The sequence below is a fragment of the Bubalus bubalis genome, chromosome X (assembly GCF_019923935.1).
Source record: "Bubalus bubalis isolate 160015118507 breed Murrah chromosome X, NDDB_SH_1, whole genome shotgun sequence".
Classification (NCBI taxonomy): Eukaryota; Metazoa; Chordata; class Mammalia; order Artiodactyla; family Bovidae; genus Bubalus; species Bubalus bubalis.
The window spans coordinates 60,076,679-60,095,713 of record NC_059181.1 but is presented as its reverse complement, the minus strand read 5'-3'; the positions used below and the strand labels follow the sequence as shown (position 1 = coordinate 60,095,713).

Below are 19,035 nucleotides of genomic sequence, written 5' to 3'. Positions count from 1 at the left end.
TGGGTTTTTCCTTAATATCTAACAGAAAAGCTCAAATGAACTTTATAGCCAACCCAATAATACCTTCCCATCCCTTGCTATATTGATAGGAAATTAACTTTATCTCAGTGATGACACTCTTCCATAATCTATGGTATAAACTAAGTCTTTGTAGTCAAAATGGTACTTTTTAGAAGTCCTTAGATCATTGTCTAGGTTGGTTGGTCATAACTTTTCTTCCAAGGAGTAAGCATCTTTTAATTTCATGGCTGCAGTCACCATCTGCAGTGATTTTGGAGCCCCCCAAAATAAAGTCTGTCACTGTTTCCACTGTTTCTCCATCTACTTGCCATGAAATGATGGGACCAAATGCCATGATCTTAGTTTTCCTAATGTTGAGTTTTAAGCCAACTTTTTTCACTTACCTCTTTCACTTTCACCAAGAGGCTCTTTAGTTCTTCACTTTCTGCCGTAAGGGTGGTGTCATCTGCATATCTGAGGTTATTGATATTTCTCCCAGCAATCTTGATTCCAGCTTGTGCTTCATCCAGCCCAGCATTTCTCATGATGCACTCTGCATATAAGTTCAATAAGCAGACAATATACAACCTTGACGTACTCCTTTTCCTATTTGGAACCAGTCTGTTGTTCCGTGTTCAGTTCTAACTGTTGCTTCCTGACCTGCATACAGATTTCTCAAGAGGCAGGTCAGGTGGCCTGGTATTCCCATCTCTTTCAGAATGTTCCACAGTTTGTTGTGATCCACACAGTCAAAGGTTTTGGCATAGTCAATAAAGCAGAAATAGATGTTTTTTGGAACTCTCTTGCTTTTTCAATGATCCAGCGAATGTTGGCAATTTGATCTCTGGTTCCTCTGCCTTTTCTAAATCCAGCTTGAACATCTGGAAGTTCACGGTTCATGTACTGTTGAAGCCTAGACAGCATATTAAAAAGCAGTGACATTACTTTGCCAACAAAGGTCCGTCTAGTCAAAGCTATGGTTTTTCCAGTAGTCATGTATGAATGTGAGAGTTGGACTATAAAGAAAGCTGAGCACTGAAGAATTGATGTTTTTGAACTGTCATGTTGGAGAAGACTCTTGAAAGTCCCTTGGACTGCAAGGAGATCTAACCAGTCCATCCTAAAGGAAATCAGTCCTGAATATTCATTGGAAGGACTGATGCTGAAGCTGAAACTCCAAAACTTTGGCCACCTGATGTGAAGAACTGACTTATTTGAAAAGACCCTGAAGCTGGGAAAGATTGAAGGCAGGAGGATAAGGGGATGACAGAGGATGAGATGGTTGGATGGCATCACCAACTCAATGGACATGAGTTTGAGTAAACTCTAGGAGTTGGTGATGGACAGGGTGGCCTGTCGTGCTGCATTCCATGGGGTCACAAAGAGTTGGACACGACTGGGTGACTGAACTGAACTGAGATCATTGTTAATTCATAGTTAAATGATGCAGAACTCTTCACTTCCCTAATCTGAAGATATTGTAAGTAAGTCTTAAGAGAAAACTCCACTTGAAATCTGCCATTGCATTCTTAGTAGAGTACATAAATCCTTGCCAAGTGGATGGAGGTGTCGTTTGCAGATTCTGACTTCATTCTTTCCTAAGTATCCTCTTCCCAAGGCAACTGGGAGGGGAATGGACTGACAGAGCATGGATTATAGACATGTTAGATACTATCAACAGAAGTATAAAACAGTTTCACAAAGGAGGTACTGTGTTTTAAGGGGATAGGGCACTAGATTGAGGATTAGAATTTTGGGGTTCTCATCAAAGTTTTACCACCTACTAGCTTTGGAGACATGAGCAAACTGCTTCCTCTCTTTGGACATCAGTTTTACCTTAAGTATGTTGTATGGGTCATGTGTCATGGAGAAGAACCTTAAAGTCTATATGTTGCAGAGACCAAAGACAAGCCTGGTGACAGCCCTCTTTAAAAATTTTTGGCTCTTAGTAGCAACAGACATGATATTTTCAAAGTTCTGTGCAAACTCTGAGAGAACTTGTTGACATACTTGATGTTTAAAGCGTTCTCTGCCAAATGCTAAGAGCTCATTATTTTTTAGCCAATCACTACCTTTGTTTCTAATGAAGTTCAGAGTGCAGTTTTTGCTAATATAAGGGGACCTCAGAAAGTGCAACACAGCCTCAGCCAGAGTGTAAATGGAGGCTCAGTAGAAAGCTGAGCTTCATCAGGGCCAAGTCTTATATCTTTGATTTATAGAAAGACAAGATGCTTTTTGTACAATCTGATATTTGCAACCCTGAAGCAGCATCTGGGGAGAATCTGGATAGTTACTGAGTTCTGTCAAAATTTCCAAGAGTTCAGATGACTGTGGATATTATTGCTTTTGGCAATTGAAAAATGATTATTATCTTATGTTAAATTTCTTCTATCTTTCATGCCTAAAGGCATGACAGAGAAGAAACTTGGAGGGGATTAATATGTTATCAAATTCAGGCAAGAGTTTCATTAACTCCCTCCACAGTGAAGGTGATACCGCTCCTGTCTGTGCCTCAAAGCCCAACAAATGTTATCATCCAGCTTTAGTCCTCAGGAGCCTTCAGAAAAAGGATTTCCAGGAGTTGGACTCATGACAATCCCAGGCAATAGCCAAGGCCCAACAGAGTGAAATAATATCCCTTGTGTATTGATTTCTCTTAGACTGAGTCTTTAGAATTCAACTCAGCTAACATTCAGAGCCAGCCATGTGCCCAGAAAACAAATATCATTGGTTTGCTCCCAGACTCTGTACTGGTTATTCTCTGGGACTTTTCCCAAAGTCACTATTAAAGACCACAAAATTCTAGGTGTTCTTAACCAGTTTGCAGAAAGCCAAATCAGTTCACTCTCTTTCAGGACTTTTGCAAGGTGGGAAAATAAGTTTGGCCTGATACTGTTCTCACCCAAGGAATTATTTTTAAACTTAAAATGTTTTCTTTTATGTTATATAGCGAAAATAATATTAACCTTAATGTCAGACAAATCTAAGTTCAGTCATAGCCCTGCTACTTAGGTCTTCTCTTGCTACTGGTATCCCTTCCCTTTTTCAAAGATTGCATGAGATACAGAGGAGCTGGTTTTGCATCCTGTGCCACCTGGTATTTCACTCCATCCACCCCTATAAGAAAGCCCCACACATTATGATTTTCCCATTCTTTTAGAATTTATTTTTTCTATCTTCAGAGGGTACATTATGATTCCTCTCTTAGAACATACTTTTCATGGATACTCAAGAAGTCAATAGGGAATTGAGTAAAACAAAGTTTCTTTTCTTGGGCCTTTCTTAACATTAAAAATGAGTTGTCAAAATTAAGTTAAGAGATCTTGGGCCCATCATCTCTTCTTCTTTCTCTCTTAAGAGAAACTATGGATATTTGCCAGGTTTTCATTCCCAAGACACTAGTTGTATCTGTAGTTTGTAGTCCTCCTTCAAAGAACTAATGATACAAATTAAATTTCATAAATACTAAACTCTTATCACATACCAGGCAAAGTTTTCGGCACTGAAGATAGATATACTTGTGAACAAAACAAAGGCCTTTATTTCATGGGTCTTGTATTCTACTGGGAAGGGACAGATGATAAACAATTCAATATATTGTCAGGTGGTGATAAGTGCTGTGAATAACAAAGTAAAGGATGGTTATCTGTGGTTATCTTGTAGAAGGTGGCATTAATATGATTCTTAGGCAGAAAACTGAATAAAGAGCCATGGTGGATAACCTGAGGAAGAGCAATTCCAAGAATAGTAAACAGTGAATGCAAAGTTCATGAGGCAGAATTGTCCTTGGCATGTTGAACAGCAATGAGGCTAAACTGGCTAAGGTTGAATGAGCAAGGAGGGCAAATTTACTCCATTTCTTTTACCAAAGGGAATAGCAGTAACACATAGGTTAAAGCTCATCATTTAAAAATAGATCTGATGTCAGGCTTTTTGAGGGTCCACAGAACAGAAAGAGAGGTAAATGGATTCTTCCTACCACAGTAATTGCCAGTATTTCCACATTAAAGCTTAGCTTCAAGGTTTACATCTGTAGGCCAGCTTTGGGGAGAATGTTGCAACCCATGTTGACTCTAGGTTTATCCAGGCCATGTTTTAATTTTAGATAGGACACACAACAGGAAGTATCCCCTCGGCTTTTCTAGACTATTCTCATTTAGAAAGACTGGTTTTAAGCCTACTGAGCAGCTTCTCTGAACCCGGCCCATGGGCACATTGGCAGAATTTGTCTCAAAACTTTCCCAACCAAAGTCTCAGTCTACGTGGAGGAGACAGAGCCTATAGATAGCAGCCTGTCCAGGTGGATTTGCTGGCTTTCATTGCAAACTCTAAAAAGTAGTGATCCCATATCCTTCTTGGGGTCTGGGTAGCTCTTTGAAGATGAGCAGGCTGTGAGGAAGGAGTTTTGCCAATGAGAAACAAATAACTGCTATAACTAGAGGAAATAAATAAAATAACTTAATCTGGCAGAGACCTCAAAGAGCCATCAAGTCCACAACTTCTGATTTGCATAGCACATCCACTTCACCCCTTATTGCTTTAGTCTCAACCTCCCTCTGTCCCCTATTCCTTCTCCCCTCCATCTCACCTCTCCATCCCTCTCTCCCTGCTTCTCTCCAAGGAAACATGAGTTTAGGTCATTTTTAGGGTTGTGGTAGTTACCATCTATCGAAGATGGCATCCCACTCCAGTACTCTTGCCTGGAAAATCCCATGGGCAGAGGAGCCTGGTAGGCTGCATGCCATGGGATCGCTAAGAGTCAGACACGACTGAGTGACTTCACTTTCACTTTTCACTTTCATGCATTGGAGAAGGAAATGGCAACCCACTCCAGTGTTCTTGCCTGGAGAATCCCAGGGACGGAGGAGCCTAGTGGGCTACCATGTATGGGGTCGCACAGAGTCGGACACGACTGAAGTGACTTAGCAGTAGCAGTTACCATCTATAGAGTGCTTAACATGTTCCAGACTAGGCTCTTTACATATATTTTCTGATTCAGTCATCACAACAGCCATATGAGGTAGGTAGTTATAGTGATTATTATCACTATTTAGGAAATTGAGGTTTGCAAAAGGCAAACTGAGCTTCACGTTTGAGGCACATATAGTTTAAGTACCTTTCCTGAGGTTGCATAGTTAGCAAGTGGCAAAGCGTCTACATTCTGATTCTTGCTCAAAGCTAGTTCTTTAATCTCTGTCTTATACTCTCTTTCCCCATTTCCAGTTGGAGAAGAAACAAGTGAGAAAAGTCTCTAGTATTTAATAGGCCTCGAGGGGCCTGGCAGCCAAATCCCCTCCATTCATTATAAAAACTGTCACTGAACTGCTTTCTTTTGTCTGATGTCCTAATAAGGCTCTAGCTTGTAAAGATGAATGAGACAAAAGTCTCTACTGTCAGGAAGCTTATGATATTGAGAGGCAATTGGGGGGTAATCAGCACTCAGGATACAGTGTAATAAGTAATATGAAGATGTACATCAGATGCTATGGGAGCAAGTGGAAGTAGAACATAACTCTGGCCTGGGAATCAGCTAAGGCTTCCCAAAGCCTTATGGGAAGCCTCAGTACTAACTCATGTTAGTACATGAGTTAAGACACAAAAGTTAAAAGGGGATGAATGAGTTAAGGTACAGTCTAACTTCCTGTAATACAAAGAAGAGCAAATTCGGTGACTTAAATAAGAGGCAAGTTCATTTTGCTTTCATGGGAAAGTCCAGAGGTAAACAGCCCAAAATTGGTAGAGTAGCTTGACCCACTCCAGTGTTCTTGCCTGGAGAACCCCAGGGACGGGGGAGCCTGGCGGGCTGCCGTCTATGGGGTCACACAGAGTCGGACACGACTGAAGTGACTTAGCAGCAGCAGCAGCAGCAGCTCTGCTATCCTTACTGCTTGGCCTTAATCTTTGGGTCCGACTTACCTGTTCCATCAGTCTTCGTGAAAGAGTAAGGGAAAAGAGAATGGAATGCAGACAAATTCTTTATAAAAACGTGATCCAGAAGTTTGTATAAATCACTTCCACTTGTATTTTATTGTTTAAAACTTAAGTGCATGGCCTTACCTAGCTTTAAGGGAAGCTGGGAGATGTAAGCATGGGTACTCAGCTAAAATTCAATGACTTCTATTAATATTAGTAAAAGGAAGAAGGGTGGATAGATATCATAGTATAAAGTGAAGGTAAGAATAGAGGAAGATGAGATTGAAGATTGTAATCAGCGGCCAGATTATAGAGCACCTTGTGTACTAACTACAGAGTTTGGACTTTGTCTCAAAGATAGTAAGGAGTCACTAAAATATAACCAGAGGGGTAAAACAATTATGTTTTGAGTTTAGGAAGGTCCCTCTATGCATACTTTCATAGACAGATTGAATAAAAGAGTGACATGAGGCACAGAGAATAGTTAGAAGACCACTGTAGTGACATTAGAGAGACATGATGAAACTCTGAACTGAGGCAGTGGTATTGAACAGAGAGAATAGATTAGAGAGATATTAAGGAAGTATAACTGATGGAACTTGGTGACTAAATGGATATGGGATGTGAGAGAGAGGGAAGATGGTAGGATAACAATACCCAGATTTCTGGCTTGGACATTAGCATTGTTTTAAGAAATAAAAAATAAAAGAAAATAAATAGTTTAATTTTAGAAATGTTAAAGTTGAGATGCCTCTGGGATATCCAGATGTCAGTATTGAGTGAGCAATTTTATATATATATAAGGAATCCAGGTGAGGGATTATAACACCTGGTGAAGCAAAGAAATAAGAAAAGACACAATGAGGAAGAAAGATAGAGTTACTGTCTTTCATCCCTCTCCCAAGATTCAGCCCAGTGTGGAGAATGACAGTCTTCTTGGGAGAGGAGAATGAAGTGAGCACTTGATTTCACTGTTAAACCCCAGTACCAGCCCACCTCAGCATCAGACCAGCTCATGCAGTCAGATGTCTCTCATGGCCCCAGGCTCCCAGTGGTATCAGGCAAACCCAGGCCCTTGCCCCATGCTGTTATCCACCAGCTTCTGTGGCCCCAGGCATTTCCCAAAGTCCAAGATAGCTCCTGCAGCACCATGCTACCAGAAGGTTCCTGCAAACTCAAGCTCTCAAAACACTCAACATTGCCCAGCATCTATATCCCCAGACAGCTCCCAAGGCATATGTGTGCTCACACAAACCCAGGTTCCTGGCTGACCCCACTGTCAGCCAGCTCTGTCACCAGGCTTCTATTGGATTCCTGTGAATGCAGATTCCTGGACCATTCCAGAATGGGTCAGCTCCCACAGACCTAACCTCTAGACCAGCTCACATAGACTGAGGCACCCAGCCTACCTCAATGCCAGGATTGCTCCTATGGCTCAGGGTCCAGACAGGCTCCTGTGGACCCAAGCTTCTGGCCAACCTCAGTGCCAGACAAGCACTTATGGCCTCAGCTTATAGGCTGGCTTCCAGAGAACCAGACTCCTGGCCTGCACCAGAAACAAGCTGAACCCCATGGACTTAATCTCTAGGCTGGCCCTTGAGGCCCCAGATGATAGGCTGTCTTTCATGGCCCTAGGCTCCCAGTGTGCCCAAAGGGCAGACTAACCCCACTGCCCTAGGTTCTAGCCCATTTCCTATGAAATCAAGCTCCTGGCCCATCCAGCACCAGAATAGTCCCTGTGGACCCAGATTGTAGGCCCACCCTAGTGATTCCTTATCTTGGTCAGCCCTCATGGACCCAGATCCAGATTCATTCACATGAACCCAAATCATAAGCCTATCACTGCAAAACTCAAGTGTTAGGCCTATTCCAGTGAATCCAAGCCCCAGTCCATACACTTGTACCCAGGCACCAGGCTTGCCCTAGTGGATCCAAACACCAAGCTTGCCTACCTGATGACCAAGGCACCAAATTTGACTTCCAAAGAACTCAAGCAGCAAGTCTCCCCCAGACACCACCAGATGGCCCACCTAGAATCTCAGGATAAGAATGTGAAGAAAAGGGAAGAACCCTAGTACATTGCTGGTGGGAATGCAAGGTGGTGCAGCCAATATGGAAGTCAGTGTGGATGTTCCCTAAAAACTAAAAATAAGATTACCATATGATTCAGCAAGTCCACTGCTGGGTATATATCTGAAAGAAATGAAAACATTAATTTGAAAAGATATATATATATCCAAATATTCATCATAGCATTATTTACAATAGCCAAGATATGAAAGCAACCTAAATGTCCATCGCTGATGAATAAAGCAGCTGTGTGTGGACTATTAGCCATAAAAAAGAATGAAAATTTTGCCATTTGCAACAACATGAATAATTTAGAAAGTATTATCCTAAGTGAAATGTCAGACAAAAACAAATAGTATATGTTACCACTTATATGTGGAATCTAAAAGCTAAAACAATTGAATAAAATAGAACAGAAACAGACTCAGATATAGAGAACAAAAAATGGTTATCAATGTGATGAGGGAAAGAGAGGAGAGCAGTATGGGGTAGGAGATTAAGATATATGTATGTATACTTTATATAAAATAAATAAGCTACAAGGATATATAGCACAGAGAATATAGTCAATATCTTATAATTACTTTAGAGTATAATCTATAAAAATATTGAATCACTATGTTGTATACTTGAAACTAGTATAATATTGTAAATCAATTATGCTTTAATTTAAAAAGATATTCAGTGAACTATAAGAAAACAAAGATAAACAACTAAATGAAATTAGGGACACAAGGCATGAACAAAACAAGTTCAACAAATAAACAGAAATTATTAAAAAAACAAAAACAAAACAGAAATCCTAGAGTTCAAAGAACAATGACTGGACTGAAGAATACAATAGAGAGCTTCAATATTATACTCTATCCAAAAGAAGAAAGAGTTAGTGAATTAGAAGACAGGTTATTTGAGATCATCTATTCATGGGAGCCTAGATGGGGAAAAAGTGGAAATGGTGACAGACTTTATTTTCTTTGGATCAAAAAATCACTGCAGCCACAGAATTAAATTAAAAGATGCTTGCTCCTTGGAAGAAAAGCTATGACAAACCTGGATAGCATATTAAAAAGCAGATATATCACTTTACCGACAGAGGTCTGTATAGTCAAAGCTATGGCTTTTCCAATAGTTATGTGTGAGAGTTGGACCATAAAGAAGGCTGAGCACTGAAGAATTGATGCTTTTGAGCTGTGCTGAAGAAAACTCTTGAGAATCCTTTAAACAGCAAGAAGGTAAAACCAGTCAATCCTAAGGGAAATAAACCCTGAATATTCCCTGGAAGGACTGAGGCTGAAGTTGAAGCTCCAATATTTTGGCCACCTGATGCAAAGAGCCAACTCACTGGAAAAAAAACCCTGATGTTGGGAAAGATTGTTGGCAGGAGGAGAAGGGGCCAAGAGAGGATGAGATAGCTGGATGGCATCATCAACTCAATGGACATGAGTTTGGGCAAACTCAGGGAGATAGTGAAGGACAGGGAAGCCTGGCATGCTGCAGTCCATGGGGTTGCAAAGAGTTGGACATGACTGAGGGACTGAACAACAATAACAATATTCAGGGTAGCAAAAAGAAAAAAGAATGAGTATAGTCTATGTGAATTATGGGGTCCATTAAAAGAAACAATTTATGAATAGTTGGAGTCTCAGAAGTTCCAGAAGAAGAATGAGAGAAAACTTTTTAAAGAAGTAATACCTGAGAATTTAAACCTAGGGGTAAATTTATGAAGCCAACAGTTATCTCAAAATGTCAACCCAAAACAGTCTTTTCCAAGACACATTATAATGAAACAGTTTAAAATCAAAGACAGAATGTTAAAAGCAGCAAGAGAGAAAAAATACCCTCACATATACAGCTATCAAAAGATTTCTCAGCAGACCCCTTGCAGACCAGAAGAGAGTTGGATGGTATATGCAAAATGCTGAAAAAAAAAACCCCAAAAACTTCCAACCATGAATATTTTACCCAGAAAAGTCATCTTTCAGAAATGAAGGAAAGATAAAGACTTTACCAAACAAATAAAAGCTGAGGGAGTTTGTCCACACTAGCCCTGCCTATCGAGAATACTGAAAGGGGTTCTTCAAGCTAAAATGAAAGGATACTAGTTAATAATGCAAAATATATGAAAGTATAAAACCTACTGCGGAGAAGGCAATGGCACCCCACTCCAGTACTCTTGCCTGGAAAACCCCATGGATGGAGGAGACTGGAAGGCTGCAGTCCATGGGGTCGCTGAAGGTCGGACACGACTGAGTGACTTCACTTTCACTTTTCACTTTCATGCATTGGAGAAGGAAATGGCAACCCACTCCAATGTTCTTGCCTGGAGAATCCCAGGGACGGGGAAGCCTGGTGGGCTGCCATCTATGGGGTCACACAGAGTTGGACACGACTGAAGTGACTTAGCAATAAAACCTACTGATAAGATAAATATGTTGTCAAATTCAGAATACTCTAATACTGCAATATGGCAGTGTGCTAATTATGTAACTCTAATATAAAGGTTAAAGGACAAATATATTAATGATAACTTAGCTACAGTAATTTGTTAATGGATCTACAGTATAAAATTGGGTAAGTTGTGATGTCAAAAACATAAAATATAGAGGGAGATGTAAAATGGTAGGGTCTTGGTATATGACAAAGATAAGCTGTTATTAGCTTTAAATAGACTTTTATATCTATAGTTTTCTTTATATAAACCTCATAGTAACCACAAATGCAAAAACCTGAGTAGATAAACAAAAGATACTGCTAAGTCACTTCAGTTGTGTCCAACTCTGTGCGACCCCACAGACGGCAGCCCACCAGGCTCCCCCGTCCCTTGGATTCTCCAGGCAAGAACACTGGAGTGGGTTGCCATTTCCTTCTCCAATGCATGAAAGTGAAAGTGAAGTTGCTCAGTGGTATCCAACTCTTAGCGACCCCATGGACTGCAGCCTACCAGGCTCCTCCATCCACGGGATTTTCCAGGCAAGAAGAGTGGGCTGCCATTTCTTTCTCCAAAACAAAACATAGAAAGAAGGAAATCAAAGCATGACATTACAGAAAATGATAAATCCACAAGAATAAAGACAAATGATGAGGAAAGAAATAAGGGAATTTCAAAATAGCCAGAAAATAATTAAAATGGAATTAATAACTCCTTGCCTATCAATAATTAATTTGAATGTAAATGAATTAAATTATCTAATCAAAAGGCAGAGGGGCTGAATGGATTAAAAATAGGACCCTACAGTATGCTGCCTAAAAGTCACTTCAAATTTAAGGACACACATAGGCTCAAAGTTAAGGGTTGGAAAAGTTATTTCCTGCAAATGGAACCCAAATGAAAGCAAGGATACTTATATCAGACAAAATAAACTTTAAATCAAAAACTGATTTAAGGGGATGAAGAAGGTCATAATTTGATAATATGGTCTATTCATCAAGCTCAGTTCAGTTCAGTCACTCAGTCTTGTCCAACTCTTTGCGACCCCATGAATCACAGCACACCAGGCCTCCCTGTCCATCACCAGCTCCCGGAGTTCACCCATCTCATGTCCATCGAGTCAGTGATGCCATCCAGCCATCTCATCCTCTGTCGTCACCTTCTCCTCCTGCCCCCAATCCCTCCCAGAATCAGCGTCTTTTCCAATGAGTCAACTCTTTGCATGAGGTGGCCAAAGTATTGGAGTTTCAGCTTCAGCATCATTCCTTCCAAAGAACACCCAGGACTGATCTCCTTTAGAATGGACTGGTTGGATCTCCTTGCAGTCCAAGGGACTCTCAAGAGTCTTCTCCAACACCACAGTTCAAAAGCATCAATTCTTCGGCACTCAGCCTTCTTCACAGTCCAACTCTCACATCCATACATGACCACTGGAAAAACCAGAGCCTTGACTAGACGGACCTTTGTTGGCAAAGTAATGTCTCTGCTTTTCAATATGCTATCCAGGTTGGTCATAACTTTCCTTCAAAGGAGTAAGCGTCTTTTAATTTCATGGCTGCAGTCACCATCTGCAGTGATTTTGGAGCCCAGAAAAATAAAGTCTGAGACTGTTTCCACTGTTTCCCCATCTATTTCCCATGAAGTGATGGCACCAGATGCCATGATCTTCGTTTTCTGAATGTTGAGCTTTAAGCCAACTTTTTCACTCTCCACTTTCACTTTTATCAAGAGGGTTTTTAATTTCTCTTCACTTTCAGCCATAAGGGTGGTGTCATCTGCATATCTGAGATTATTGATATTTCTCCAGGCAATCTTGATTCCAGCTTGTGCTTCTTCCATCCCAGCTTTTCTAATGATGTACTCTGCGTATAAGTTAAATAAGCAGGGAGACAATATACAGCCTTGACGTACTCCTTTTCCTATTTGGAACCACTCTGTTGTTCCATGTCCAGTTCTAACTGTTGCTTCCTGACCTGCATATAGGTTTCTCAAAAGGCAGGTCAGGTGGTCTGGTATTCCCATTTCTTTCAGAATTTTCCACAGTTTATTGTGGTCCACACAGTCAAAGGCTTTGGCATAATCAGTAAAGCAGAAATAGATGTTTTTCTTGAACTCGCTTGCTTTTTCCATGATCCAGCAGATGTTGGCAATTTGATCTCTGGTTCCTCTGCCTCTTCTAAAACCAGCTTGAACATCTGGAAGTTCATGGTTCACATATTGCTGAAGCCTGGCTTGGAGAATTTTAAGCATTACTTTACTAACATGTGAGATGAGTGCAGTTGTGTGGTAGTTTGAGCATTCTATACCAATTGTACATATGTGTGCACCTAGCATTGCAGCACCTAAATATATTAAGCAAATACAGTGGAAACAGTGTCAGACTTTATTTTTCTGGGCTCCAAAATCACTTCAGATGGCGACTGCAGCCATAAAATTAAAAGACGCTTACTCCTTGGAAGGAAGGTTATGACCAACCTAGATAGCATATTGAAAAGCAGAGACATTACTTTGCCAACAAAGGTCCTTCTAGTCAAGGCTATGTTTTTTCCAGTGGTCATGTATGGATGTGAGAGTTGGACTGTGAAGAAAGCTGAGTGCTGAAGAATTGATGCTTTTGAACTGTGGTGTTGGAGAAGACTCTTGAGACCCCTTGGACTGCAAGGAGATCCAACCAGTCCATTCTGAAGGAGATCAGCCCCGGGATTTCCTTGGAAGGAATGATGCTAAATCTGAAACTCCAGTACTTTGGCCACCTCATGCGAAGAGTTGACTCATTGGAAAAGACTCTGATGCTGGGAGGGGTTGGGGGCAGGAGGAAAGGGGACGACAGCGGATGAGATGGCTGGATGGCATCACTGACTTGATGGACATGAGTCTGAGTGAACTCCGGGAGTTGGTGATGGACAGGGAGGCCTGGCGTGCTGCGATTCATGGGGTCACAAAGAGTTGGACACGACTGAGTGACTACTCAACTGAACTGAACTGAACAGTTCTGAAGGGAGAAATAAACAATACAATAATAGTGAAATACTTTAATATTCTACTTTCAAAAATGCATAGATCATTCAGACAGAAATTCAATTAAAGAAACATTGTACCTGAACTATCAGATCAGATCAGATCAGTCACTCAGTCATGTCCGACTCTTTGTGAACCCATGAATCGCAGCACGCCAGGCCTCCCTGTCCATCACCAACTCCCGGAGTTCACCCAGACTCACGTCCATCAAGTCAGTGATGCCATCCAGCCATCTCCTCCTCTGTCGTCCCCTTCTCCTCTTGCCCCCAATCCCTCCCAGCATCAGAGTCTTTTCCAATGAGTCAACTCTTCGCATGAGGTGGCCAAAGTATTGGAGTTTCAGCTTTAGTATCATTCCTTCCAAAGAAATCCCAGGGCTGATCTCCTTCAGAATGGACTGGTTGGATCTCCTTGCAGTCCAAGGGACTCTCAAGAGTCTTCTCCAACACCACAGCTCAAAAGCATCAATTCTTAGACCAAATGAACTTGAATGACATATACAGACCATTTTACCCACCAACAACAGAATACTCATTCTTCTCAAGTGGACATGGAACTTTCTCTAGGATAGATAATGTTAGGTCATAAAATAAGCAAATGTATGAAGATTGAAATCTTATCAAGTATTTTCTGTTCACAATGGTATGAGACTAGAAATCAATAACTGGAAGAAAACAAAAAATTTTCAAATATGTTGTAGAAAACGCACTTTTGAACAACCAAAGGGTCAAGCAAGAAATCAAAAGAGAGAAAGCAAGAAATCAAGAAATATCTAAAAATGCATGACTGTAGAAAAACAACCAATCAAAACTTATGAAATGCAGAAAAGGCAATTCTAAGAGGGGACATTTACAAAACACTACATTTACACTACATTTACATTATATTACATTACACTACATTTACATTAAGACAAAAGAAAGATCACAAATAACCTAACTTAACATCTCAAACAATTGGTAAAAGAACAAACTCAGCCCAAGGTTTGCACAAAGAAGGAAATAACAAAGATGAGAGCAAAAAAGAGAGAAATCAATGAAATAGAGAACAGGAAACCAATAGAAAAGATAAATGAAATTACATTGAGTATTTAAAAAGATAAATAAAACTGAAAACCTTTAACTAGACTAAGAAATAAAGAGAGAAGACCTGAATACATAAAATCAGAAATAAACAAGGATTACACTACAGAAATAAAAAGGATAATAAGAGACTACTATAAATAAACCTATGCCAACAAATTGGATAACCTAGAAAGATTGGTAAGTTCCTAGAAATACATAACCTAGTGAAACTGAATCATGAAGAAGTAGAAAATCTGAACAAATAGTGAGTGAAGAGCTTGAATCAGTATTCAGAAATCTTCCAAAGAAGAAAAGCTCAGGTCCAGATTGTTTCATTGATGAATTCTACCAAACATTAAAAGAAGAATTAATGTCAATTATTCTCAATTAAAAACGTTGAAAGAGAGAGAACACTCCCAAACTCATTTTATGAGGCCAACATTACCATGATGCCAAAGCCAGTTTAGGACTCTATAAAAAAAAAGAAAGAAGAGGAGGATGGGAAAAGAAGAAGGAGGAAAAGAAAGCTATAGGCCACAGGCCAACATACCTGATGAATACAGAAAGCATAAATTCTCTACAAAATACTAGCATAAATTCTCTACAAAATACTAGCATACTTAATTGAATAGCACTTTAAAAGAATCATAGACTACTATCAAGTAGAATTCATCCCTGGGATGCAAGGATGCTTCAACATAAGAAAATCAATAAATGTGATATACCACATTAATAGAATCAAAAATAAAATTCTCAATAGATGCATAACATACATTTGCCAAAATTCAATATCCTTTTGTGATAAATACGCTCAACAAATTTGGTATGGAAAGAACAGACCTCAACATTACTAAGACCATATAGGAAAAGCCCACAGCTAACATCATCAGTTCAGTTCAGTCTCTCAGTCATGTCCAACTCTTTGTGACCCCATGAACTGCAGCATGCCAGGCTTCCCTGTTCATCATCAGCTCCTGGAGATTGCTCAGACTCATGTCCATTGAATCGGTGATGCCATCCTACCATCTCATCCTCTGTCGTCCCCTTCTCCTCCTGACTTCAATCTTTCCCATCATCAGGGTCTTTGCAAATGAGTCAGCTCTTTGCATCAGGTGGCCAAAGTATTGGAGTTTCAGCATCAGTCCTTCCAATGAATACTCAGGACTGACTTTCTTTAGGATTGACTGGCAAGGTAGACAACTGTTGCTAAGATCAGGAACAAGATAAGAATATTCATTGTAACCACTCCTATTCAATACAGTATTGCAGTCCTAGCCAGAGCAATTGAGCAAGAAAAAGAAATAAAATACACCAAAATTAGAATGGGCTACTGGGGAGTTTGAGGGAGAATGGATACATGTATATGTCTGGTTGAGTTCCTTTGATATCCAGCTGAAACTATCACAGCATTGTTAATCAGCTATACTTAAATACAAATATAAAAAGTTTAAAAAGAAATAGCTATGAATGATTTATTTCTGATAATTTTTTATCAGACACAAGACATTAATTTTACCTTCTTGAATTCTGGCTATTTTTTAATTACTATAGGTAATATTCTTGAGCTTTTTCTGGGGTGCAGTTGTTACCCAAATACAGCTTGATATTTACAAGTATTTCCTTTAAGCTTAAGCAGAAAAAGAATAGTATTCAGTCATGTTAATTTTTCTTCATGAATGAGGCAAAACTTGTCTGTGTACTCTACTCAGTGCTCTGTGAATTATTTAATAGTTCACTGTGGCTGGTGAGAACAGGAACTCTTCCAGCCACTGTGTTTCCCTTTCATTTTGTCCTGTGGTTCTTGCCTTACACATATGTATTGATCAGTATGCAGCTAAATTCTTAAAGAGGACGCCTGAAGATCTCCAGAGTTCTCTGTGCAGATCTTCTGTCTGCACAGGTACTCTGCCCTGAAAACTCTTACTTCCTTGCTCTTCTCATACTTACAACTCAGTGTCTTCAGCTTATGGAGACTGCTGGGCTCTTCTGGGTTCCTTGTCTTGTAGTATGGCCTGAAGAATCTTTCCAGGCTTTATGCTGGGACAATCATGGAGTTCACTTCATTTATTTTTCCTCTCTCATGGATCACTGTCCTTCATTGCCAGATTTCAAATGCCCTAATAATGAGATAATAATAATCAGAATCATTATTACATTTTTTCAAGCTTTTTAATTGTTCCATGCTGATGATATAAATCTACACCCTTTTACCCTATTTTGGCTGGAAGGGAAAGTGGCTGTCATGTTATTTTCAGAGGACAATTTGGGCTTTTATATCAGAATTTTAAATGTGTTAGTTTTTTGGCCCAGCAATTCTAGTCACTCTTCTAACTGCTGGAGATACAACAGTGAACATGATGATATATATTAGTATAGTATAAAAAAAATATTAGTATAGTATACAATCAAGTGGAGAGGCAGATAACCAAAAGCTAAATAAGTACAATATACGGTGTTAAAAGACCCTGATGCTGGAAAAGATTGAAGGCAAAAGGAGAAGTGGGAGGCAGATGATGAGATGGTTAGATAGCATCACTCAATGTACATGAACTTGGGCAAACTTCGGGAGATAGTGGAGGACAGGGAAGCCTGGCGTGCTGCAGTCTATGGGGTTGCAAAGAGTTGGACATGACTTAGCAACTGAACAACAAAACAGCAGTGTTAGAAAGTGATAAGAAAATAAGTTAAATAGAGATGGAGGATAGAAAGCACAGCAGAGGGAAGCATGTCAAAATTTTGATACATTTATCTACAAGGACTCACTGAGAGGAGTGTATTTGATCATTAAAACTACTGAAATCAAGAGCACAAGCTATGGATATGGTTACCTGGAAGAAGCGCACTCCAGGTGGATGAAACATTCAGTGCAAAGTCCCTGGTGCACTTGATAAATAACAAGGGATATTTGTAACAACTACTACATCTGCTTAAGATGCTCACAAAATGGTAGCTATTTAGAATATTATTACAAATGATGACACCAGAAATATGACCTAAAAGTATATGGCCTCAAAGCTCATCTGCTTGCTACTATGTCATATTCTTTTTTCCCTATTCCATGAGATACTGAAACATGTACTGCCTTATGATTCTTATTACTTTGTTCTCTATCATTGTGCAGCTTTCACACAGGCTTGCCTTGTGTTCCCAATCATGTAAGTTCTGTGTCTATGCAAATTATGTTGATTCTTGCCTGATAGAATGTTGGGCTATGACATTATTTTGCACAAATCATTGGGATTGATTTTATTATTGCAATGGAACCAGTTCCCTTCCTCCATCATCACATATGTGTGTCTTTCTAAATTGTGTTCACTCTGGCCAAAAGGTCATTCTCCTCTGGGATAGGAAGATCCTTAAGTACATATGAGACACTATATACAAATTCTAATCACAGCTCCTCCCTCACTTATCCAGCAATTATCATAACTTCAAGGAACTTCGTTTTTGTCCTTTCTCTTTTGAATAAGTAATGCATACATGGTTTGAAAATTTTTAAAGATCAAAATGATATAGGAGTGAAAAATAAGTTTCCTCCATCCTTCCCTGAGCCACTCATTATTCCTGTCTTGTGCAAACAATGTAATCAGTTTCTTGGTATCTTTTCAGAAATATTGAATGCATGTGGGTGTTTTTAATCATTCTTCACACCCTACCTCTACCCATACAATGTACTTTGACTACCTTTCCACTTGGTTCTCAACACATCCTGTGATAGGTGGTGCTCCCTGCGATTTACAGATGAAGAAGCTAAGGCTCAGAGATGGGAGGTGAATTTTTAATGAGTTTTGCTTGGAAACCTTTTTTACAGTTTTTGTTGGGAAAAGCTTTTTTACAGTTTCCCAGGCAGTAAGTGGAAAATTCAGGACTGATGTTGCAGTTTTTAAAATAATAATTTAATTGGTTTTGTTCAGTGAATATGTGTCATGCAGCAATCCCATCTAATATATAGAAGAGTACACTCCTGATGTTGCCATTTTTGTCTACATTCTTTCCTCCACACTGAGAAATCCCAGGTCCTGCACCTCAAACATGGTGGGAAATCTCTACTTGCTGGTGGTTAGAGTGTTTAAGAAAATATCCCCAATTCCTTTAGTAATATTAGAATTTCTATGGCAGACACTAGGTGTAATGCTGATGGGCATCAACTGGCAGTTAGCATTAGGAATACAAAAAGTTGATCTTTCTAATTGTTTTCTGGTAATACTCCCCTTCTACAGATCTATTCAGGTCCACCTGAGGAAAGTACTGCACCCCCAGTGCCTCCACCTCGAGTAACAGCAAGAAGACACAAACCAATTACAATTTCGAAGCGCTTGCTGCGGGAAAGGACAGTTTTCTATACTTCTTCCCTGGATGAAAGTGAAGGTCAGTATTAAAGTTTACCCTTATCTTCTTAATAGTGACTGGAGATAAAAAAGTATATTGAAAAGCAGAAGTGGAGGCATAATCATTTTTTTCCATGTAAAGGTAGACTTTTTCTGCATCCTGAGCCAGGCAAGGCAAGGTTTGTAAAATTTGTGCCCAAAGAGTGAATTAGTC

The 19,035-nt window shown here is 39.7% G+C and overlaps 1 protein-coding gene across 4 annotated transcripts in view; it reads left to right on the top strand.

Moving 5' to 3' along the window:
- Positions 1-19,035, top strand: part of OPHN1 (oligophrenin 1) — a 613,395-nt gene that overhangs the window by 547,931 nt on the left and 46,429 nt on the right. For all 4 annotated transcript variants that reach the window (XM_044937016.2, XM_044937015.2, XM_025276610.3 and 1 more), the window contains one exon: positions 18,714-18,861. In XM_044937016.2, coding sequence (XP_044792951.1) covers positions 18,714-18,861 — 148 coding nt within the window. The remainder of the gene's footprint in view (positions 1-18,713; positions 18,862-19,035) is intronic.